General features: G+C 42.0%; 3 protein-coding genes across 14 annotated transcripts in view; 1 reads left to right on the top strand and 2 right to left on the bottom strand.

Annotated features, from left to right (window-relative positions):
* The window catches only part of ATP7B (ATPase copper transporting beta), a 110,245-nt gene extending 108,640 nt beyond the window's left edge, over positions 1-1,605 (bottom strand). The window contains exons 1-2 of one of the 2 annotated variants that reach the window (XM_014851386.3): positions 1,470-1,605; positions 1,058-1,163 (exon numbers count right to left, since the gene is read on the bottom strand). In XM_014851386.3, coding sequence (XP_014706872.2) covers positions 1,058-1,108 — 51 coding nt within the window. In that variant the 5' untranslated portion in view covers positions 1,109-1,163; positions 1,470-1,605. Of the gene's footprint in view, positions 1-831; positions 982-1,057; positions 1,164-1,469 lie in introns of those variants that run through there. The other variant, XM_044777221.2, reaches the window with a different exon arrangement.
* A 215-nt stretch (positions 1,606-1,820) lies between these two features.
* On the top strand, positions 1,821-21,223 carry ALG11 (ALG11 alpha-1,2-mannosyltransferase). 2 transcript variants are annotated; one of them, XM_070520605.1, is made up of 4 exons: positions 1,821-2,061; positions 5,423-5,653; positions 9,687-10,615; positions 20,780-21,223. In XM_070520605.1, exons 1-4 carry the CDS (start codon positions 1,829-1,831, stop codon positions 20,797-20,799), a joined length of 1,413 nt encoding a protein of 470 aa, XP_070376706.1. In that variant the 5' UTR covers positions 1,821-1,828; the 3' UTR covers positions 20,800-21,223. The 2 variants fall into 2 exon arrangements, with proteins under 2 accessions (XP_070376706.1, XP_014706882.3); XM_014851396.3 differs by lacking the exon at positions 20,780-21,223 and adding an exon at positions 14,282-17,565.
* The window catches only part of NEK5 (NIMA related kinase 5), a 66,380-nt gene continuing 60,357 nt past the window's right edge, over positions 17,387-23,409 (bottom strand). For 5 of the 10 annotated variants that reach the window (XR_011506880.1, XR_011506881.1, XR_011506882.1 and 2 more), the window contains one exon: positions 17,387-19,023. Coding sequence is in view for 7 of the 10 variants with exons in the window: in XM_014851389.3 (XP_014706875.2) it covers positions 18,897-19,023 (127 nt within the window). In the remaining 3 variants the exon portion in view is untranslated. Of the gene's footprint in view, positions 19,024-21,629; positions 22,885-23,409 lie in introns of those variants that run through there. The other 5 variants (XM_070520596.1, XM_070520597.1, XM_070520599.1 and 2 more) reach the window with 1 other exon arrangement.

Below are 23,409 nucleotides of genomic sequence, written 5' to 3'. Positions count from 1 at the left end.
GATCCTGGGCGCGGACATGGCACTCGCTCCTCAGGCCAAGTTGAGGCGGCGTCCCACATCCCACAACTAGAGGGACCTGCAACTAAGATATGCAGCTGTGTACAGGGGGGATTTGGGAAGATAAAGAAGAAGAAGAAAAAAATGATTGGCAACAGTTGTTAGCCCAGGTGCCAATCTTTAAAAAAAAAAAAAAATCAGGATGTCCACTACAGCGTGGCTCGTGAGGGGAAAAGAAAAAACAGAAGCAACCAGAATGCCCACCCACAAGGAAACAATAAACACACTACAGTGCGTCCATACAGTGTAGAGGTTAAACTGAATAAGGTAGATGCTTATGTACTAATGTGAAACAATCTCCAAAATATACTGTTAAATTGAAAAAAAAAGATTGGAGAATACACACTGTGTGATCTCATTCAACAAAACCTAGAAATTTCTCTCAAGTTATAGATACGTATCTTGTTAACTACTGTATTTTCAGCTCTTCAACACTGTGCCTGAAACATGTTTAGTTTTCAATAAATATTTGCTGAACGAATGAAGACACATATGGACATAAGTAGACACGGATCGGAAAACAGATCTGCTTTTCACTCTAAATATTCCTGTACTGTTTGCATTTTTAACAGACTGCATTAATGTATTACTTGTATAATCAGAAAGAATTCAAAATAGTTCCTAAAAAAGAAAAAGTTCCAGAACCTGGATAGATGGTAAAGAGGTCCAGGCACCAACACTGAATAACTTCTCCAGATAACTATTTTAATCGTCTTGAGCAACTAGGGCTCTTACACAGCAACTCAACGCTCACTTCAGCATCACACCCCTTACCAGCATAAAGAAGGACAGAAAAGTGCTGGGTTTGAAATTGTTCCTGAAAACCAGATAAGGGCATGCTCTTTCCAGAGGCGCTCTTCTTACAAACCACGACTCCCCTGGGGCTGGGACTAGCGCTCGGCGTTCCCGGTGCGCCCAGGAGCAGAGTAAGCTCGGCAGGTGGGCGTGGAAAGTCCTTCTGGTAGGCGTGCGCACACAGCGCCGGGGGATGGAAACTTACTTTTGGACCGGCCCCTTCTCGGGCTGTAATCTGTCTCTCCTGCTCAGACATCGTTTCCCGGAGGAATCAATTTCTTCTGTGATCCGGCCCAGAGCCCAAAGGTCACCTGGTTAATGGAGAAGCGCGGTGTTAAAATCCAGGGAAAAGAGGAGCGGGGTGTGGATGGCATCTTTGCGGTTCGGCTTTAACGCGAAACGGGTTCTGGGAACCCGCCCCTGCATTTCGGACAGGGAATCGGCAGCGCTCACCCCATGGGCTAATTCAAAATTGCGCTCGGTCGCGGAGCTGAGACGGGAGGGTGGGCCTCGGACCCTCACTCACACTCGGAGGCCAACCTGCTGGTGCCTCAGTGTCCTCGACCGAGGCGGGACCCTTGGCGGGGGGCCTGTCCTCCCTCCCGGGTCTCCGACACCTCGGACGGGTGCGCTCCGGACTCTGTCTTCAGCCTCCGGCGTGTGCCGGGTAAGGAAGAAGGGCGGGCGAGCCGCGTAGACCCCGGCCGGAGATGCAGACCCCAGAGTTCGCCCACTGCCGGCGGGGAAGGTGCGGCGTGGGGGGCACCGGCGACAGCTCCGCTCCTGGCTCCGGGTCGAAATGCCGCAGCCGCTGCGGGAGTGAACGCCGCACGCGCAAGAGCCTCCCATTGGTCTCCAACCGGCGGCGGGCTCTCGAGTGGGGGCTTCCAGTAGGCGAAGGGGCCGGGGGCGGGAGCGCCAGCTGTCCATCACAGGCCACGCCCTCCTCGGCCCAACTCCCGCTGTGGTCCTGCCCATGGGGGCGGAACCCGTGAAGCCACGCCGAAAACTTGCCCACTCCTTGGGCGATTCCATTGGCTGGAAGGCCGTGGGAAGCTACTACCAGCAACCAATTGGAACGCACACTTGGCACCGCATGCTTTCTCAGGAGCCAATAGAGGAGAGGGAGAGCGAAGCGCTTCCTGGGTTCGGGGGTCGGCGGAAGATGGCGGCCGCCGAAGGGGGTTGGTGCTTGTGCGAGTTGCTGAGGTGAGGAGCCGGTGGTGTGGGCTCTCAGGCGTTGTCTGTATCGCGGTGGTACTTGTCCGCCCAGTGCAACTACGGTTGATGGGGGGGGCGCTTTCCTTGTCACGAACCTAGGCTGCTTTCTCAAGGCCAGTGAGGGCTCGCCCTCTCACTTTGGGGTCTGCTAGCTAGACTGGAACAGACGGGGGTAAAGACTCAGTTTACCGCTTTTTCTTCTCCTGCCCCACTGCTGGCGAAGGGGTCGAGTTGCCCTCCCTGCTTCAGCTTTTCTCTCTCTTGTTCGCACTCCAAATAGTTTGTCATAAATTACTCTTATTGATTCCTCGTTTTCGTTTATGATTGAGCCCCAAAAAATCATTTTCCAATCTATCATGTTTCTTTTTGGTAAAGAAGAACCTGGATCTTCCTTCCCACGTCTTAGTCTCTCCTCTTTCACTCACCAAAACAGTCCTGTTAACATATGTCACTTAAATATAAAGGTTATGTTGAATCCTCTGCTTTTTGATCACCCGTTTTTTATTTCGGATTTACGTAAAAATAGTGGCGTAAAATATTTTTACCTCTATTACATATTTTATTATTTCTTGTAAAAAAGTTAGGAAATAGATGAGCAAAAAAGATTATTCTCCTGGAATGCTACCATCTGGAGATAACGACTGTTAATATTTTTGGTGAAAAAACTCCCAAACTTTCTTTCGACGTTTATTTGTTGTAATACCACTGTATTTTACGTGTCTTGCCCTACAGTAATAAAACAGAAGGCCTACACAGCTCTTTTAACGCCTACATATTTTTGTTCAGGTTGAAAATTTATAATTAACACGATAGCATCCTGAATAGCAGTATATACACATTCTTTCCAAAATTCAGATATTGTTTCTTCATTTTTGTCCTTTCTACTTCAAATTCTATAATGGTTGTTTAAAACATTGCGAATGGGAAAGTCTGTTTTCAGAGCCTTCGTATTCTTCCCTGCCATTTGAAATATCCCTAACCTAGTGCTTTGCACATAATAATGGCTAAATAAATGTTTGTTGAATGCGTGACTCACTGTTGATTACAGTTATGTTTTTAAAGCATTATTTTTAAACATGGGTAAACATTATTTAATAGTACATATTTTAGTTATATTTAAATAAATTCTAAAATGGGCAATTTTGATGTGCAAGTACTGTAGGATGTTTAGTAAACGTATTTACAGAACTTGTAAGTGTATCTTTGAAACTAACAGACTCAAAATAAAGGAGTGGTTCATTAGTTTAGTCATTACTATGATTTTTTCTTCTGATCTTAAGTTAAATAGTTCAATTTGAAAATCCTATCACATGAATTTTCCCACCTAAGTCATTTGAAGGAAATATTATAAAAACCTTTGGATTCTATGAGTCAGCTACATTTTAAATTAAATGGGTTTTTGACTTGTCCTGGAAAAGCTAAATGAATTCATAAACTTTTTTTAATTCCTCAGTTTTCATTTCTAATATGCTAAAATACTAGTAGGTATAATCACTGTAAACCAATGGTTCTCAACAAGGAGTGATTTTGCCCCTGCAGGAGATTTAGCAGCATCTCGAGATAATTTTGATTGTCATGATTGGCAGGGTGCTACTAGCATCCAGTGGGTTGAGGCCAGGGATGCAGCTAAACATCCTGTAATGCACAGGACACCCCCAGAACAAAGTTATCTGGTCTAAGAGGTCAGTAGTGCCGAGGTTGGGAAACCCTGATGTAAACAAAAGCAGTATAGGGTCCTCAGTAATTTCTCAGAATATAAGGGTGTCCTGAGACCCAAATCATTTTGACAAGTCAGATATGTCTTCAAGTAATGAATGGAGTTGTTCACAATAGGAATTCACATATGAGAAATTGATTTCAAAACTAAATATCAATAAGATGTTTATTTCTCTAAAGACTTGGTGTGTTTTCTTCTTACAGACAATGAAAACGATGTAACTACACAAATTATCCCCATGTTTGCTTTGGTCATTAAGCAGCCCAGAGTCCAATCTGCTGTTCTCCTCTACGCACAAACTTAGAGCCTGCGTAGCTATGTCCCCTCACCTGTCTTCCTTCCCCCCCAAAACACTTTAACTCTATATTTTCCCTGGTCTTGATTTTCATTATTAAAATTTTAGTATTTTATTGTTTTTACGTCCTTTAAGCCCCTCAGATCCTTTATAAAGGGTTTGCAGGGTATAAGAAATATTGTTAGGTACCAACTCTATTGACCAATTCTAAGAGGTAAACATACCTTGAGAAATTATTTCAACATAATTTAAGAGACACCTGAGGAGGTAATAACATTTTGCATTCAGTCATCAAATACTTATCGGATGCCTTCTCTGTGTCAGGTGTTACGCTAGGCCTTGGGATACGGCGGTGAACACGCCTGGGTCCTCGCCTTTGGAGAGCTGCAGTCGACCTGGCAGTAATAGAGAACCTTTTAGCAGTCAGTGTGGGAGGGAGCATACTAATGTGCGTGAAGTAGAACATTAGTGGATTTTTGGCAGCTCATTCTGAGGCACATAAAGGAAAGCAGTGATTTTAGGCTCATGTAAACACATCAAAAGCAGAACTCAGAATAGAATTGGAGAAATTTAGATTCCATTCCTCTTACCCCAGAAATTGTTCTACTTGAAGTGAAATGAGAGAATACGAATGATTTACTATCTCACCAAACTTTGAACTAATGGAATATTGATCCTTCAACAAGACATGTTTCTTTGGGCTACATATTGTCATTTTGAGGGCCAAATGCCATTCCTAATCATGTCTTATTTAAGTTAAATTTTTTTAAATCCCTTAACACATACACTGAGTTGATAGAAAAGTGGCTCAACATTGATCAGCAGTAAAGCTGATCAGAAAGAAAAAATATGTTAAATTGCTAGCATGCTGTGGGGATTGGAATTAAAGGGGACTTGGCACTTTTGTCACTGAAGATTTTGTAGCATTAGAATTTTAATAATTGAGGGCCGGCCCGGTGGCGCAGCGGTTAAGTTCGAACATTCCGCTTCGGCGGCGGGGTTCACGGGTTCAGATCCCGGGTACAGACATGGCACTGCTTGGCAAGCCACGCTGTGGCAGGCGTCCCACATATAAAGTAGAGGAAGATGGGCACGGATGTTAGCTCAGGGCCAGTCTTCTTCAGCAAAAAGAGGAGGATTGGCAGCAGTTAGCTCAGGGCTAATCTTCCTAAAAAGAAGAATTTTAATAATTGAGTATTTTGTGAGCAGACTCATAAGATATAAAAATTTTCTCTGCTACTAATATATAAAGTTGATACGTAAAAGTAGACGTTAATTTGTAGTTTTTTTATTTAAGGGGCATTATATCAATTTTCACCTTTCCCTTCTTGTTTCAGGTTTTTTTATTCATTATTTTTCCCTGGGCTAATTGTATGTGGAACTCTGTGTGTGTGTTTGGTCATTATCCTTTGGGGAATCAGACTGCTGCTACAGAGAAAGAAAAAGTCAGCGTCAACTAGCAAAAATGGGAATAATCAAATGGTGATTGCATTTTTTCATCCGTACTGCAATGCTGGCGGAGGAGGAGAAAGAGTTTTATGGTGTGCCTTAAGGGCCCTGCAGAAAAAGTAGGTATGCATCTTTATTGGCTAATTTGCTATATCGTTACCATTTTTAAAAAATCATTACCCCAGAATTCATCTTTCTCTAGTACCTTATTCATACCCAGGAGCTTCTTTTTTAACTGTTTTCAATAGGGAAATATTCTCCCATATGCCAACCTGCCTTACAAGATCCTATTGAATTTTAGTTGATATGATAAAGAAATGGGAAGGGAAAGGATCTGGCCTTTTACGGCATAATTTAGTTGGGATAACTAATCACCTTGGGAGAGCGTGTGGAGAAGAGATTGAATAATAAACAGAAATAAACCATGTACTGTGGAGTTCTTTAAACCTGAATACTTTTAGTCAGTGGTGGCACACAGGAAATCATCTCTATGAAAGCATCTATTTGATTCTAATTTTGATGTCATTACCAGTTGGATAGTCTTAAGTAAGTTACCATGTTAGAAAGAATATGGTGTTACACACCACTTAATGTTTTAGGCTTCCTTCTCCCCACCCCTTTCCAAAAAATATTTTTGATTCCATTTTAGAAGGGAAAAAGTACAGTAAAATATAGGTTCCATTATTGTTGAAAACTGTTTTCCTTCCATGGTTACCCCACTTCCTGGCATACTCCCTTCATACAGTTCCAAAGCCTTCACAGTAATTCCCTTAGCTCTGCAGTTCTGTATTCTTGGCCCATCCTGACTTCTAGCCACCATCCCTGAATTTCCTCTGCCATCTTCTGTAACTGCCTGAATCTAAAGAATTTTCTTAAATCCCAGTTTAATTCCTGCCTCCTTGAAGCCCTCCCTACTCTAATGCTACTATTCTGTCCTTCTCATAACTCTGTGCGTTAGCTTTGTCTCTCTAACTAGATTATCTAACTCTTGAGGACAGCGGTAAAGTTTCATGATGTCTGTACACATACTCTCCACCAACTCCTAACTCACATACAAGAAAAAAATCCAAATAATTAGTATCATCTAGAAGATACTTTTTCATCTTGCTCTTGCCGTGTTTTGTTTCTCATCCCTCCCTGTACCTTCACATGTACTTTGCTCCAGCATACTGGACCAGGAGCATCATGCTATCTCTGTATTTTGGTTTTGGTTTTTTTGAGGAAGATTAGCCCTGAGCTAACATCTGCCACCAATCCTCCTCTTTTTGCGGCGGAAGATTGGCCCTGAACGAACATCCATGCCCATCTTCCTCTATTTTATCTTGGGATGCCTGCCACAGCATGGCTTGGCAAGTGGTGCGTAGGTCCACATCCAGGATCTGAACTGGCAAACCCCAGGCTCCCAAAGCGGAACATGAGAACTTAACCTCTGCACCACCAGGCTGGCCCCATCATGCTCTCTCTGGATTCCTTGCCTTTCTGTATATTGTTCTTTTTCTCTGAAATACCTTTTTCTCCTCACTTAATTCCTACAAGTCTTTCCTGACTCAACGTAAGCTACAGCGCACATTTTATTCAATCTAGCAATATTTGTTGGGGACCTACCATGTATCAAGCGTTGTTCTAGGAGTTGAGATTAAACGGTGATCAAGGTAGATCAAGTACCTCTTGTGGACCTTAGATATTAGTTGAGAGAGACAAGGTAATAAGCAAAGAAGAAAAATATCAAATGGTGAGAAGTGCTATATAAGAAATTAAAATAGGATAATATGAATGTCTCTGGATACTTAAGATTGGAGAATTAGGGGCCCGCTGGTGGCGCAGCAGTTAAGTGCTCATGTTCTGCTTTGGCAGCCTGGGCTTCACCGGTTCGGATCCTGGGTGCGGACTTGGCACCACTTGGCAAAAGCCATGCTGTGGTAGGCATCCCACGTATAAAGCAGAGGAAGATGGGCACGGATGTGAGCTCAGGGTCAGTCTTCCTCAGAAAAAAGAGGATTGGCAGATGTTAGCTCAGGGCTAATCTTCCTTGAGAAAAAAAGAAAGATTGAATAATTAGGGAAAATCCCCAAGGAGATAACACTTAACTGAAATCTGAATGACAAAAGTAGCTGACATTTCCTGAGCTTTAACTACATGCCAGGCATTGTTTGAAGTTTTTTTATGTGTAGGCTCACTCAATCCTCACCACAACTTTCTGAGGTTGTTACTATTACCCTCATTTGACAGACAGGAAGCTGGATTAGTAGAGCTCACATTCTAAACCACAGGCTCTACTGCTGGCCTTATGGAAAGAGTGAAAATGAGAAAAGGGAATTCACTGCCAGTCCCCTAAAACAGGAAGGAGCTGGGCTTGTTCAAAGGAAGGAAGCCAGTTTGGCTGAACTCTAGTAGGTAAGGTTAAGAAGATAAGGGGAGGTGACCAAGGAAGGCCACTTATACAGGGCTTGAGTGAGCAGGGGAAGGAGTTTAGATTTTATTCTGAGTGTTATAGAAAGGCTAATGAGTGTTTAAACAGAGGGATGATATTCTGCTTACTTATTGCTGCGTAATAAACCACCCCAAAATTTAATGGCCTAAAACAAGAACTTATTATTTCTCACAGCTTGGGGGTTGACAGCCCTGTTTGGAACCCTTCATACTCAGACTGTTGCAGTTAGATGGCAGCTGGGGCTGGAGTCATCAGCAGGCTTTTTCACTCGCATATCTGGTTCCTGGGATGAGATGACTGGAACAACTCAGGGTTGGGGGTGGGGAAGGGGACAGGAAGGAGCGGGTGCTGGGGCTGGTCGGGCATCTCTGTCAACAGGCAACCTCTCCATGTGACTAGATTGGGCATACACACAACGTGGCCATCTCAGGATAGTCAGACTTCCTACATGACAGCTGTCTCCCCCTACAGTGAAGTAGAAGCTGCCGGTCTCTTAGAGCCTGGGTCCAGAAACTGGCCTGGAGTCACTTTTGCAATATTCTGTTGTAAAAGCAGTCACAGAGCAACTGTTATTCCAGGGGAGGGGAGATAGATCCATCCCACCTTTTGATGAGAAAAGTGATGAAGAATTTGTGGCCGTCTTTAAGCTACCAGGGAAAACAGTCCTTTTTACATTTTATGGGGATCATTCTGGCTGCTGGGAGCCGGGCTGGGGAGAAGTCGTCAGATGCTCCTCCATTAGGCTTCGACAGCATCCTGTGGCTGTCTTTATCAATACAGATCACACAGTTCTGCAGTTATTTGTTTATATATCTGTGTTCTCCACTGGCCTGAGCTCCTTGAGGATAAAGACTCTCTCATCCCTGAATCCCCAGAATCTAGTAGCTCATACTAGATAATAAATGTTTTATGACTCAAAGAATAATTATAAACATAATCAGAGGGAGACCAAAGCATTAAAAGTCATGAGTATACTTTTACGTATTTCCGTTACAATTATATCATATCTAATTGTGATGTAGGCACAAGATCTAGCTTTTAAAACTGTTTTGCATTTCTCGGATTAAAACACTGAGTAGGGGCCAGCCCCGTGGGCAAGTGGTTAAGTTTGTGCGCTCGCTGCGGCGGCCCAGGGTTTCACTGGTTCGGATCCTGGGTGCGGACATGGCACCACTCGTCAGGCCACCTTGAGGCAGCGTCCCACATGCCACAACTAGAAGGACCTGCAACTAAGATAGACGACTATGTGCCGGGGGTGATTTGGGGAGATACAGCAGAAAAAAAAGAAACAGAGTAATGCTTTAGCATTTATGATCCTATCTAAAGATAACTTTTGTGAATTTTAACTCTTCTTTATGAGTAATTAATATTTCATTATCATTTTTATACTGAGAAAGTTTTCAAAATCAGAATTTTTAATATTTCTTAAAAATATCTCATTCATAAATCAGCAATTTTTGTTAGTGTCTGCCCTATGCAAGACTCTTAGTGGAAGAAATTGCAAAGAACTAGAAGTCTCATTTGGAGAATGAACATTTTAGTTGTAGGGCAGTGGAAGGCTTAGGAAAGAGCAGGGTCAGTAGTCCAAAAAGAATGAATGAAAAACAGTGGAAAATAGTCTAAAAATAAGCTTCTTTATGATTGTGAGAAAATTATCTACAACTGTTTGCTTGATTTTAACCTAAATTAATGAAATTCTTAACTATTACATTCTATTTTAGGTATCCTGAAGCCATTTATGTTGTTTATACTGGCGATCTTAATGTCAACGGTCAGCAGATACTAGACGGCGCTTTCAGAAGATTTAACATCAGATTGATGCGGCCCGTGAAGTTTGTTTTCTTAAGGAAACGCTACCTTGTGGAAGACTCACTCTATCCGCACTTCACACTGCTAGGCCAAAGTCTAGGATCCGTTCTTCTTGGCTGGGAAGCTCTGACGCAGTGTGTCCCTGATGTGTACATCGATTCAATGGGATATGCTTTCACGCTTCCTCTGTTTAAGTATTTAGGTGGTTGTCGAGTTGGAAGCTATGTTCATTATCCCACCATCAGCACTGACATGCTGTCTGTAGTGAAGAATCAAAACACTGGGTTTAATAATGCAGCCTTCATTACCAGGAATCGTTTTCTCAGCAAAGTAAAGCTCATCTACTACTATTTATTTGCTTTTGTTTATGGACTTGTCGGTTCTTGCAGTGATGTCGTCATGGTCAATTCCTCTTGGACACTAAACCACATTCTCTCACTGTGGAAGGTCGGGAATTGCACTCACATAGTTTACCCACCTTGTGATGTGCAGACATTTCTGGACATTCCCTTACATGAGAAAAAGACGCCAGGACATTTACTGGTGTCTATTGGCCAGTTCCGGCCCGAAAAGAATCATCCTTTGCAGATCAGAGCCTTTGCTAAATTGCTGAGTAAGAAGGAGGCTGAGTTACTTCCTTCCCTCAAACTCGTCCTCATTGGAGGTTGTCGGAACCAAGACGACGAACTTAGGGTAGACCAACTGAGAAGGCTTTCTGAGGATCTCGGAGTTCAGGAAAATGTGGAATTTAAAATAAACATTCCATTTGATGAATTAAAGAATTACTTATCTGAAGCAACAATTGGTCTGCATACCATGTGGAACGAGCATTTTGGAATTGGTGAGTTTGTCCTTTAAAACAACTTGTTTGGTGCCATGAGATATACATTTTAGATTGTTTTGATAAAAAATAGTCTGGAAGTTTTCATCAAGTCCTAATTCTCCTCCCCTAGTCCACCAAGTGTGCTTTCCTCAGTGGAGATCCTTTAAGACATAATGATATGTAGTCGATAATAATAGCTAATATTTGGCGCCAGCCTGGTGATGCAGCGGTTAAGTTCACACGTTCCACTTCAGCGGCCCAGCGTTTACCGTTTCAGATCCCGGGTGCAGACCTACGCACTGCTTGTCAAGCCGTGCTGTGGCAGGCATCCCACATATAAAGTAGAGGAAGATGGGCATGGATGTTAGCTCAGGGCCAGGCTTCCTCAAAAAAAAAGCAAATAGCTAATATTTATTGACTGCTTACTGTGTGTGGGTCACTGTTGAGGTCTTTACAAGTATTATCTAATTTAATCCTCTCTAAAACCCTCTTTGATAGGTATTATTATTATTTCCATTTTATAAATAAACTCAGACATGGAAAGATTTAGAACTTGCCCAAGTTCCATCCCACAGAAAGAGGCGGAGCCCGGATTCTAACCCAGAGAGCCTCTGCTCTTAGCTCCTACATTTCCTCTCCCCACCAAACCCCAGCCACGTCCTGGGACAGATTCCTGGGCCCTACCCCATCCTGCTGAAGGACCACATCAGGATCTCCGGGTGGGGCCCAGGTAGAGGTATTTTGGTAAAGCTCCTCAGGTGATTCTGTTATGGACCAAAAGCTGAGAACCACTGTCTCTAGGTGGGCTTGTCAGAGTAATTCTTTTAGTTCTTTTATTGATTCTGGCCTCTCCTTTCTGCCAAATCCCATCATAAGTGTTCAACTTAAATCTCCTTGCCCTTCACTTTAGCCTGCCTTGTTTATTCCAGCACGAACTGCTCTCTCCACTCTGACCTCCTGTTGTGCACACATTTTGGTATAAAATCAAGTACTGTTTTGTATCTCATTTGGTTCCACATATATTTCTCATGTGCCTACTTTGTGCCTCTCACTGTAGGAAAATATAAATGTGAAGTTTCCTACCCAAAGGCCACGGTTCCCCTTATCCTCCTTCTAGCCCTGGTTCGTAGCACAGTACTAAGCTCAGACGTACAGCAAGACTTGTTGATCCGAACCTTCTGCATGGAGCCTTCCACGGATACTTATTGAGCATTTACGGTGCCAGGCACAGGGATGGGTGCTGGAAGTATGACTATGAAATAGGAGCTGTTCTTCCCCTCAGAGGCTGACAGCTCTGCGAGTGCTGTCGACAGGTTACCCAGGCATTTACTGTACAGTGTGCCAAGTCTGTGCTAGGGAAGAGCGGGGTGATGGGGAAACACCTAAGAGAAACGCCTAACGCAGACTCATGGGATCAGAGAACAATTGCCCGAGGAAATGATGTGACATGTAAGCTGGGGCCTGGAGAATAATTAGAAGTTAGCCATGCGAAAGAGGGGAGAGTATCCAGCAGAGGGAATAGCATTGTGACAGAAGGCGCAAAAGGAGCATTGGCAGGCATGTTCAAGGAAATGAGTGTGGTACAGCTGCAGCATGAGGAGGAGCAGCGAGACGATGGAGAGGTGATCTGCAGCCAGATCACACGGCCGTGTTGAGCAAGTGGGACAAGCTAGAAAGATTTTCAGTATTGGGTTTAAAAGCTCTTTGTCTCCTGAAGTTCACTCTGGCTGCAGTGGGGGGAGTGGGTCGGTGAGGAGCAGGGAGAGCAAGGCTACAAAGGCGGGAGACGAGTTGGGCTGCAGCAGCCTAGGTGAGAGGTGCTGGCGCTCGGAACTTGCTAGGTGCACACGCTTGAGGGAGATTCTGAAGCGGTAGTGAACAGGCCTTGTGATTAATTGGGTGTGCTAAATGAGGGAGGAAGAGGAGTCGGAGAGGACCGCCTAGGGTTTGCAGTTTGGACACCTGTGTGAATGGTGATGGCTTTCACCGAGAGAGGGAATAGAGGCAGGTGATGAGCCACATTTCGAGCATGTAGAGTTTGAATTGTCTGGGGGACATACAAGTGTGTGTGTCCAGCAGGCAGTTGTATATATGACGGAAGTCTAGGGGAAGGACCTGAGCCGGCAATAGAGAGTGGGGAGTTGTCCTTGGCACCACTCGTCAGGCCATGCTGAGGTGGCGTCCCACACAGCACAACCAGAAGGACCTACAACTAGAATATACAGCTATGTACTTGGGGGCTTTGGGGAGAAGAAAATAAAAAGATTGGCAACAGATGTTAGCTCAGGGCTAATCTTTGAAAAAAAAAAGAGTCAAGTTGTGGTAAGCTAAGCATTGAGTACAGGTGAGCAAGTGGGGTTAGAGTGCAAACCACACTTTCCATAAGTTTATCTGTAAAAGGGAGGTAGGTGAAAGAAGAGACGACATCTAGAGGAGGACTTGTGACCTGAAGAGGTGTGTGCGTGCGCCTTGTTTTTAGGAGTTTGAACTAGCTGAAATGCTGATAGGAAGGAGCCAGCGGAGAGGGAGAGGTGCCAGACCATGGAGGGAGAGGGTAAGATCGATTGGATGGAGATCTCTGAGAGAGTGCAGAGGAGTGGTATCCAGCCTTGCACGGAATATGATGGGGTAATCCGTATTTTTCAAATAAGAGTTCAAATTACAGCATTAGCAGAAAATTCTGTTTTGTAGAGACTTCCCCAGTGTTGAGGAAACAGTTGTAATGATTTAACTTCTCTGCTACGCATCTAGAATAATATCAGCTCTGAGCCATCCTTTGGAGAGGTGAGGGAAAGTCAGCTAAATAATTTTCTGAAAGGCTTAATTCTCTCTAGAAGGGAGGTTAAGAAAGGCTGGCTAGGGGGGCCGGCCCCGTGGCCAAGTTAAGTTCGCGTGCTCTCCTCTGGAGGCCTAGGGTTTTGGTGATTCGGATCCTGGGTGCGGACATAGCAACACTCATCAGGCCATGCTGAGGCGGCGTCCCACATTCCCACAACTGGAAGGACTCACAACTAAATAATAAACTACTGTGTACTGGGGGATTTGGGGAGAAAAAGCAGGGGGGGAAAAAAAGAAGATTGGCAACAGTTGTTAGCTCAGGTGCCAATCTTAAAAAAAAAAGAAAGGCTGGCTAGTAGTTCATACCCTCACCCACATCATTTAGCAGAAACTAACCAAAACTTTCATTTAGTTCAACCCTGCTATTGGGCACACAGTTGTCTCAGACTTGCCAGCAATCCAGGAAGTACAATCCAGCAATAGCATGCTTCACTAAGGTGCCTTACTTTTTTCCTAATGCTGTAATTTGAATTCTTAAAATTTGCTTTTGGTATGTTTTTACTCCTTTTATCTTTCAATATCCATGAATTATCTACCATTTTGGTAAACATTCTCTAGTCTTTTACTTTATCTTCAGTATATCTGTTTTTTATAAACTATTCTTCCGTCTACTTGTCTATTTTAATTAAGAACAAAGCGGCATTATTGTGAAGCTTTGAAAACCAAAAAACTTGAAATTATTTTATTTTGCACCATGGAACTTAAATGAGCAAATTTATAGACGAACAGACATTTAATTGAGTTTCTCATGAGGCTCTTAAAATGTTTGAAGGGTTCTGCTCATCTTTGTTCTTATGAACACATTCAGAAACTTAAAAGACGACATGATTTTTGTTTCTTTCTCAGGAGTTGTCGAGTGTATGGCAGCTGGCACAATTATCCTTGCACACAATTCAGGGGGCCCGAAGCTTGACATTGTCATTCTTCATGAAGGAGAGAGAACTGGATTTCTGGCTGAAAGTGAAGAAGGCTATGCTGAAACTATGGCTCATATTCTTTCCATGTCTGTGGAAAAGAGACTGCAAATCAGAAACAATGCTCGTGCGTCTGTAAGCAGATTCTCCGATCAGGAGTTTGAAGTGACATTCCTATCATCTGTGGAGAAGTTATTTAAATAATGCCATATCTGTATAAATTAAAGATATTTTATATAAAATGGTTAAACACCTTCATATGTTAATATTTTTCTAAACTCGTCCCCTATTGTAGTAAAGTCAGCCTAAGCAGTGCGCTCAGAAGTATCTATCTAGGCAAGGTATTTATTGCCAGGAAAAAGGGCTGCCTTTCCTAAATGGAAGAGGTAACCTTATATAGTTTCAATGTAAAAATTTTAGATTAGTATTTGGTCTCAAATTCTGAAAAATGTGAATCTGAAAGAAAAAAAGGAACAATCTTAATTTGGGTATAATCCAGATTTTTAAAATCCTATTTGTCAAATCGCTTTACTTTAGAAACCAGGAAAGAGAATTTTCTTTTAGAAAAAAGGAAATGTTGAAAGAAAAATGGATGACTGATAATTGATTAGTACTTTAGAGTTGTTCTGACATGGAACCCAAAAATTCTGGTACATTAAATGCTAAACAATATTGTGGATGACCTTTTTGAATATATCTAATGATTTTCTTAAAAGAATAAAGAAACTCTAAGCAGGCTTAATCATGTTCCAAAAGCATACAGTCAAAAGACCAACTGACTGACTGCTCTGTGGGTGTGTGTAGGCGCGTAGAGGCCAACGGACTGCCAGCAGTCCTTTCCATAACTGGGTGTTTGTGAAAATAACTTTTTGTTTAGTGCTGGCAGTACGTCTGAACTGATACAAGGGAGCAGTCTCACGATCCCTTAACCCTTCCACACCTCAGAGGCCGGAAGTCAGCTTCAAGTCATTCAAGAGGTCTGAGTGAGAACGTCATAAATTGTTTTTCAGATAGTAATGATGTAATATACGGATCCGTTCACACAGTCTCTATTGTCAGCATCATGCATTATAAGATAACAAGGTGGCATTTTGCAAAGAGCATCTGACTAGCAGTTAGAATACCTGGGCCTGACCTCAGCGTCATCATTTACAAACGTCTGACCTTTTGACGCTAAAGTTGCTTCTTAATCTTTCTGAAACTTGGACTCTTCATCCATAATCTGCACATGGTAATACCTGTCCTCACTACCTTTTAGAGTTGTGATACTGAGATGGGAAGTATTTGAAAGTACTTCAAAAATTATAAAAGTTACTTTAATTAAAGGCGACAATATATAGTCAATGTCCTCTATAATCCTGTCTTTATCAGTGCATTGGGACTCGACTCTATACAGAGTCTTGGTTACTAAACCAGTAGCTAGGAATGAGTATAAATTTACCAGGACTTCTATCCTCAGTAACTAGCATGGAAAGGTACTATAAGCATGTGCAGCTATGGCAATGGAGACCTATAAGGGTTGGCACTTTCTGCATACAAAATCAATTCCTCCTTGTTCAGTAAATTGACCTCCTTCACAGTCTATACATCTTTGTGTTAGGGGCATGTAAAAAGGGTATATTTTTCCTTTCCAGTCTCCTCCCGTCCATTCATCCCACCAGTCAGCTTCATTATCTACTCCCCATTACATTGCTGACTCCTCTGCAGGCCATCTTTGTCATCAGATCAAAAAGCAGCAAAACTGAGTCCCAGGGTGTTCTGACACACTAACATAGTTTTGTGTTGGAGCTTATTCAGTTTAGGAAAGAAAGACTAGTGGAAATTGGGGCTAGAAGGAACCCTACAAATTCTCTAGTCTAGTTTTATTATTTTCAACTTTACAGACAAGAACGATTTAAGGAACTCAGAGTCCTTCAGTATCACAAAGCTGTTTAATGGCAAAAGTAGGATTATAAACTGAAGTTCTGACTCCCAGCCCCGTGCTTTTGCTCATCTTATAGTTAGTGTTTAAGATTCATACCATTGCCCACTCAGCCTACCATCTACCCAAAGACAATCAGGGGGCTAAAGATTAAAAAATTGAGATGGACAGAGCAAAAGTAGAGGATGTAGTAAAGGAAGAAATCATTCTGGAATTCCATAAAACATTTTTTAAGCTGGTTTCTTCAAAATGATTTTCATTTATCACAAACATATCATTGGAAAATATCACTTGCATGTACATTCACTTTCAATGTTCCTAATGTGGTATTCTCTGTTTGGTTTTTTTCTGAATGACTGATACCGTGAAAAGTGTGAAAGCAATATGTCAGCTCCTGTCTGTCTGGAGAATCTCTGGGGGACCATGGATTCCTGGAAGACGTTGCTTTTCAGTGGTCCAAGCATGCTGTGTTTTGAACCCACAGCAGTGGTGACTCACATTCTCCCAACTGTGCACAATAAAGTACATGGTACATGTTCTTTGTATAATAAAGTATTTGTATCTAAATATGATGTAGATCTTGTAGATACAAAATCTATTTGTATCTAAGTATGACCTAAAGAAGTGATTTGCATTATCTTGGAAACTTTCCCCAGTGTGGTGCCTTTTATACCCCTCATGTAGTCTCCCAATTCTGAATTAGTATCTACTACTATTTCCAAGCTCCACATGCCAAAAAAAATGTGGGTTTTTTTGAGGAAGATTAGCCCTGACCTAACATCTGCCAATCCTCCTCTTTTTGCTGAGGAAGACTGGCCCTGAGCTAACATCTGTGCCCATCTTCCTCTACTTTATATGTGGGACACCTACCACAGCATAGCTTGCCAAGCAGTGCCATGTTTGCACCCGGGATCCGAACCAGCGAACCCCGGGCTGCCAAAGCAGAACGTGCGAACTTAACCGCTGTGCCACCGGGCCGGCCCCAGAAATTTTTTTTTAAAGAAAGAAAGAAGTCTTTTTAAAAGACAAAACAAAACTGTCTTGCCTCTGGTACCCAGGAATAGGTTGTCAGGGTTAAGTGACTTTTTTTAAATGAATGTTTCAGACACAAAAAACTGCGGAGCTTCATACACTTTATTTTAATAATTTTCAGGTATTTTACAAAGTCATCTCATAGACAAAATTATGAGATAGTTGCCAGTATGATTATCAGTGCTTTCAGAATCTTTGTGTTTAATTATGTAAATATACTCTAGACTCCAAGACTATGATATGAATAAATAAACAAAGGAGACTGTGTCTGTGTAAATCTGTCACTGGGTATAACAAAAAAATTACTTGTTAAACCACAAACAATTGTAGTGCTCACGAGAATTCTATTATGCTTCTGTAATTTACCCAACCTCTTCCCTGTTCATCTGTTCCTTTTCCTCTTTCCCCACCCATCTTGACAAAAGCATATTCAGTATCACTAAAGAAATTTCAAAATCACGGTTTATAAAATGACATTCTTTATTTTTAATCTTTTATTTAAAGTTTTCTCTCGCTGTCTTAAATTACCACAAACTAAGTTAAAACAACACAAATTTATTGTCTTACAGTTCTATAGGTCAGAAATCTAAAGGGGATTTCATTAGGCTACAGTCAAGTTGTTGGCAGAGCTGTGTTCCTTGGGCAGGCTTTGGGGAAAATCCATTTCCTTACCTTTCCCAGCTTCTAGAGGCTGCTTGCATACCTTTGCTTTGGCCCCTTCCTGCATCTTCAAAGCCAGCAGCATCAGGCCAACTGCCCCTCACACTGCCATCTCTCTGATTCTTCTGCCTCCCTCTTCCACTTTCAAAGATTCCTTTTTTTTTTGGTGAGGAAAATTGGCCCTGAGTTAACATATGTTACCAATCTTCCTCTTTCTGCTTGAGGAAGATTGTCACTGAGCTAACATCTTTGCCAATCTTCCTGTATTTTGTATGTGGGATGCCTCCACAGCATGGCTTGATGAGCAATGTGTAGGTCCACACCCAGGATCTGACCCTCTTAACCCCGGGCCTCTGAAGCAGAGCACATGAACTTAACCACTGTGCCACTGGGCCAGCCCCTAAAAATTCTTATGATTACGTTGGGCCCACCTGGATAAACCAAGATATCTCTTCTATTTTAAGGGTAGCTGATTAGCTGGAATTAACCTTAATTCCATCTGCAACCTTAATTCCCCTTTGACATGTAACAATATATTCACAGTTTGGGGAGGGGGCGCCACATTACCCTGCCTACTACATATATTATTTTAAGGATTTCTTAATAGAAATTTTAAAGTAAAAATAGTAATTTGTAAACTCAAAAGTTAGTCCTGTTGTCTAAATTGATAGAACAATTAGTAAGTTCTTGGGATCACTAGAAAATCCTTACAATAAATGAATATTTATGACTTGTACCCAAACAGATACTACAGTTAATAGATCTTGTTGCTTAAGAAAAAGCACAATAATCACATGTATATTTTGACTGGTTGTTGGTAGTGTTGACTTGGTCTTCATCAACAATACAAATTTTGTCATTAGCAGGAATAGAAACGTTCTCCAAGCCTTCCTTTAGTCTGCCTGTTTCTGCACATTCATCCCCTCTCTGTCTCCTAACTTCTCAGAGTCCTTGAGGAACCGCAGGCCTCCCCTCTTTTCTCTTCCTCTTTGGAAACAGCGAGTTTTTCCAGGGATTCTACTACTTCATTTCTCAACTCATCTTCAGATTCTTCAAAATTTCTGAAATAATAAACAGTAAAAATCAACTTTATGATAGCAAAACACTGAAGAATAAGTACAAAAATTAGTGTCCCTTCTCTTTTCCCACCCGCACTTGAGCAATAGGAAATTGCATTTTCACCCAGGTAATAGATTATCATATCTGCCTGATTTCTCTAAAGATGATAAACAACCAATGTTGAGAGAATGAGTCTTCTGTTTAGTTGGACTTGTGTTCGACAACCTTCGTTATGTTTATTAGTACCCATCTACTCTCACATTTCAAAGAAGAGGGAAGATAAAAAAAGAAAAGAAAATGGGCTGCCATATATTGAGCCCTGACTGTACGCCAGTCACTGCCCTAGAGCACTTGACACACACTATATTTCGTCTAATACTAACAACACTTGAGGTAGACACTATTATCATCAATTTATAAAGAAGCTGGGCTCAGGGGCTGGCCCCATGCCATAGTGATTAAGTTCGGTGCTCTCTGCTTCAGCGGCCCAGGTTTGTGGGTTCGGAGACTGGGCACAGACCTACACTACTTGTCAGCCATGCTGTGGTAGTGACCCACATATAAAGTGGAGGAAGACTGGCACAGATGTTAGCTCAGGGCTAATCTTCCTCAGGCAGTGTAGGGGCAGGAAGGGGTGCAGAGCTAGGCTCAAAGAGGTTAAAAAAATGTGCCCAAGGTCCCACAGCTACTAATTAGTAGGACCAGGAATTGAAATTGTGTCTAAAACTGCAACACTGATACTTTTAGAAGGAAGAAGGCCGGAGACCCAAAAAACCATCTCAAAAATCACTAATATTTAAGTGGCAAGTGAAAGAGACTGGGGAAGAGCTGGTAAGAGCCAAGAGCATTCATCCCAGAAGCCAAGGAAGCAGGGAATTTCGAAAAAGGGGGAGCAGCCAAATAAGATGAGGACTGAGAGATGGCAATCGGACTTGGCAATTTCAAGGTAATAGATGAGCTTTGCAAGAATATTTCAGAGTGCTATGTAGCAGGAGCCACCATACAGTGGATCAAGAATGCAGTGGGAGGTAAGAAAGTGATGACAATGAGCTTAACCAACTCCGAGGGGAGCCCAGCTCTGAAAGGACAATGCTATGTAGAGAACATGAGGGCAATGGTTTTTTGGTATTTTTCAAGATGGGGGAGATTTGGGTGTGTTTCTATGCTGAGAGAAAGTAGGTAATAGACATTGAAAATAAAGGAGAAAAGTAGATGAACTGATAGGAACAAGGTCACTGAGAAAAGGCTGAGATTCAGATCAACGATGGGCTTTACAAGAAGGGAGGTAGTATTTCCTCTGATAAGGAAGATAGGGAGAGAGAAGGAGATAAGGGCTCATGTGGATATAAAGAAGTTATGTAACAATCGAGATGATTTCACCTACAAACCACGTACTTTCTCTGTGAAGTAGGACGCTGGGTCACATGATAAGAGCAAAGCGGATGAGGGTGAGTGCCCAGGGCTGAGGGTTTCAGAAGAAAGCAGATCAGGCACAGGATTGTTAGATATCACAGAGGACCCCACTAAAATTTACTTGTTAGTGCCCTTGAATCAATGACTCCCAGCGACCCTGTGTAGCAGGGCGGAACCTTGCCCAGTCCTTTTGCGCCATCCTCTCACCTTCCAGCACTCTATCAGACGATGCTCTGGGGCTATTCACAGGGTTTTCATAGCCAAATTTTTTTGGAAGTGGGTGGCCAGGACCTTCTCTCTAGTCTGTCTTAGTCTGCAAGCTCTGCTGAAACCTGTCCTCCATAGGTCACCCTGCTGGTGTTTGAAGTGCCGGTGGCATAGCTTCCAGCATCACAGCAACACCCAGACGCCACAGTGTAACAACCAACAGACGGATGGTGTGCTTCTTCGACTGGGAAACAAACCCCGGCTGCAGTGGTGAGCGTGCCAGATCTCAGCCTCTAGACCACCACGGCTGGCTCCACTAAAATTGGAGATCCTACATTTAGGGTCGACCCGCGATTGCAGCTCCCATTTGCTAGGCTATTATTACTGAGGGATGTGCTTAAACAGGACCTTCCCTTTGTCTTCATTCCTCCACGGCTTAAGCAATATGGCTATGTGTGAATTTCCTTTCACGGTTCCTGCTTGATTATTGTTCTGTTTCCCAGATATTGTGATTCACGACTTTCAATAATCATAAAAAGTTTACAGTTATAATTGCTTTGAATATTGCTTTTCCCCTAGTCTCTTCTTCTGGAATTCCTTTTAGATATATATTGGACCTTCATGCCTCTTAACTCCTCTTTCACATTTCCCAGCTTTTTTTTCCCTCAGATCTATCTTCCAGTTACTAATTTCTTCATTAACTGTACCTATTCTGTTTTTTAAACTGTTGGTCAAATTTTAACTTCTATTAGAAGGATTTTTTACTTCCAGAAGTTCTCTCTGGTTAATTATCAAATCTTCCTGCTCTTTTTTGATGGATCTCCTTTTCTCTCATGTTCGATTCCTTATTTTAATCAAATAATTTTAAATATACAATATTAATTATTATACAAATATTAAATAATCATAAGATAATTATATTACCTGAAATTCTTTATGGTCTAATGCAGCTATTTGCTGTGTTTGCTATCTCTCATAATGGATTTTGTTTTTGAAATCGGAACTGTGAGCTCATCTTAAGCAGTACTTGAGTGAGAAAACTCAATGTGGCCTGGACTGAAATTCTCTCTCTCCAGAGTGTTTTATATTTACTTCTTCTACAGACCCCAGGGTATTATGATCCCTTACTATTAATTTTAATGTTAATTTCTCAACATACACGTTTCCAGATCTCCCAAGTATTGTAAATTCAAATTCCAAACCCAAATGAAGGCAAATCCATGGTTATAAATTTCTCAGGAAAAATTTTTCTCCCGGGGTTGGGCCAAGACAGACAAGCAACATTACTGGAATTTTTCAAGACCACTCTTGCCCTGAGGTGTAGCTCTTCAAGTATTCCAGCTAGCAAGAATGGAGGGGAACCCTCTGAAGAAAACAAAAACCTATTAGATACGTAGGAGGTACACAGAGACAGGAAGGGGAGGAAAAAAATTAAAAACACAAAAAACCCTCCAAAACAAAATGAGCCCACAAACTAAAATTCCGTAACACATGAGTAAATCTAATGGTAAGAAAGATGGGTAAGGGGCTGGCCCCGTGGCACAGCGGTTAAGTTCGCACGTTCCGCTTTGGCAGCCAGGGGTTTGCTGGTTCGGATCCCAGGTACAGACATGGCACCGCTTGGCACACCATGCTGTGATAGGTGTCCCACATATAAAGTAGAGGAAGATGGGCACGGATGTTAGCTCAGAGCCAGTCTTCCTCAGCAAAAAGAGGAGGACTGGCAGCAGATGTTAGCTCAGGGCTAATCTTCCTCAAAAAATAAATAAATAAATAAATAAATAAAAAAGAAAGATGGCTAAAAACAACAAAAAACTTGGACCATGAACTAACTCCAAATGAAATTACTTTTATGGAGGATTTTTTATTCATATTTATTTATTTACAAACTCTTGTGCAAGGGCTGACTTTCAATAGATCACAGCAAGGGAGGAAGATTTTGATAAAGCTCTTTAAGCAAGTATGTCAAAGCACAGTATCCATTTAAAAATATTTATTTTATTTTATTTTATGTTATGTTATTTTATTTTTAAAGATTTTATTTTTCCTTTTTCTCCCAAAGCCCCCCCAGTACATAGTTGTGTATTTTTAGTTGTGGGTCCTTCTAGTTGTGGCATGTGGGACACTGCCTCAGCATGGTTTGATGAGCGGCGCCATGTCCACGCCCAGGATTCGAACCAGTGAAACCCTGGGCCGCAGAAGCGGAGCGTGTGAACTTAACCACTCGGCCACGGGGCTGGCCCCTATAAATGGTTTTAAATTATGAGAAATAATCATGCAATAATGAGACAAGAATATATAAATATGAGAAACAACTATTATAAATCTTAGACATTAAATATGTAATCATTTAAATTAAAAACTTAATAGATCTTTCCCAGATAGTTTTGAAACACGATATTCAAGAATTCACCTAGAATGAAACGAAGAGCAGAATAAAAATACTTTAGGAGTCATTGGGACAGATTGAGGAGCTCCAAAATACATCTAACTGGAGGACTAAAACGGAGGGAATAAGAAGAACAGTATTTGGAGAAATAACAGGCAAAAATTCTCCAGGATTAAAGAAAGCCATGGGGTCTCAGAAGAAAGTGAGCCAAGCAGAGAAAAGACAAATCCAGACCTAGACACACCACAGTGAAATATAAGAACATAAAGATGAAAAGAAAATTATGCAAATACCATGGAGAAAGTTAGCATATCCCTAAAGGAAAAACAACTAGCTGATAGCGGATTTCTTTTTTTTTTTCAAAGATTGGCACCTGAGC

This window comes from Equus asinus, chromosome 11 (assembly GCF_041296235.1).
Source record: "Equus asinus isolate D_3611 breed Donkey chromosome 11, EquAss-T2T_v2, whole genome shotgun sequence".
Lineage (NCBI taxonomy): Eukaryota > Metazoa > Chordata > Mammalia > Perissodactyla > Equidae > Equus > Equus asinus.
Note: the sequence above shows the minus strand (reverse complement) of the source record. Positions and strands in the feature narration are given on the sequence as shown.

Coding starts and splice junctions, on each gene's coding strand:
- ALG11 (XM_014851396.3), top strand. CDS start 1,829: ATGGGGGCGGAACCCGTGAAGCCACGCCGAAAACTTGCCCACTCCTTG. Junction 2,062..5,422: donor TGCTTGTGCGAGTTGCTGAG/GTGAGGAGCCGG, acceptor TTCTTGTTTCAG/GTTTTTTTATTCATTATTTT. Junction 10,616..14,281: donor GAACGAGCATTTTGGAATTG/GTGAGTTTGTCC, acceptor TTTCTTTCTCAG/GAGTTGTCGAGTGTATGGCA.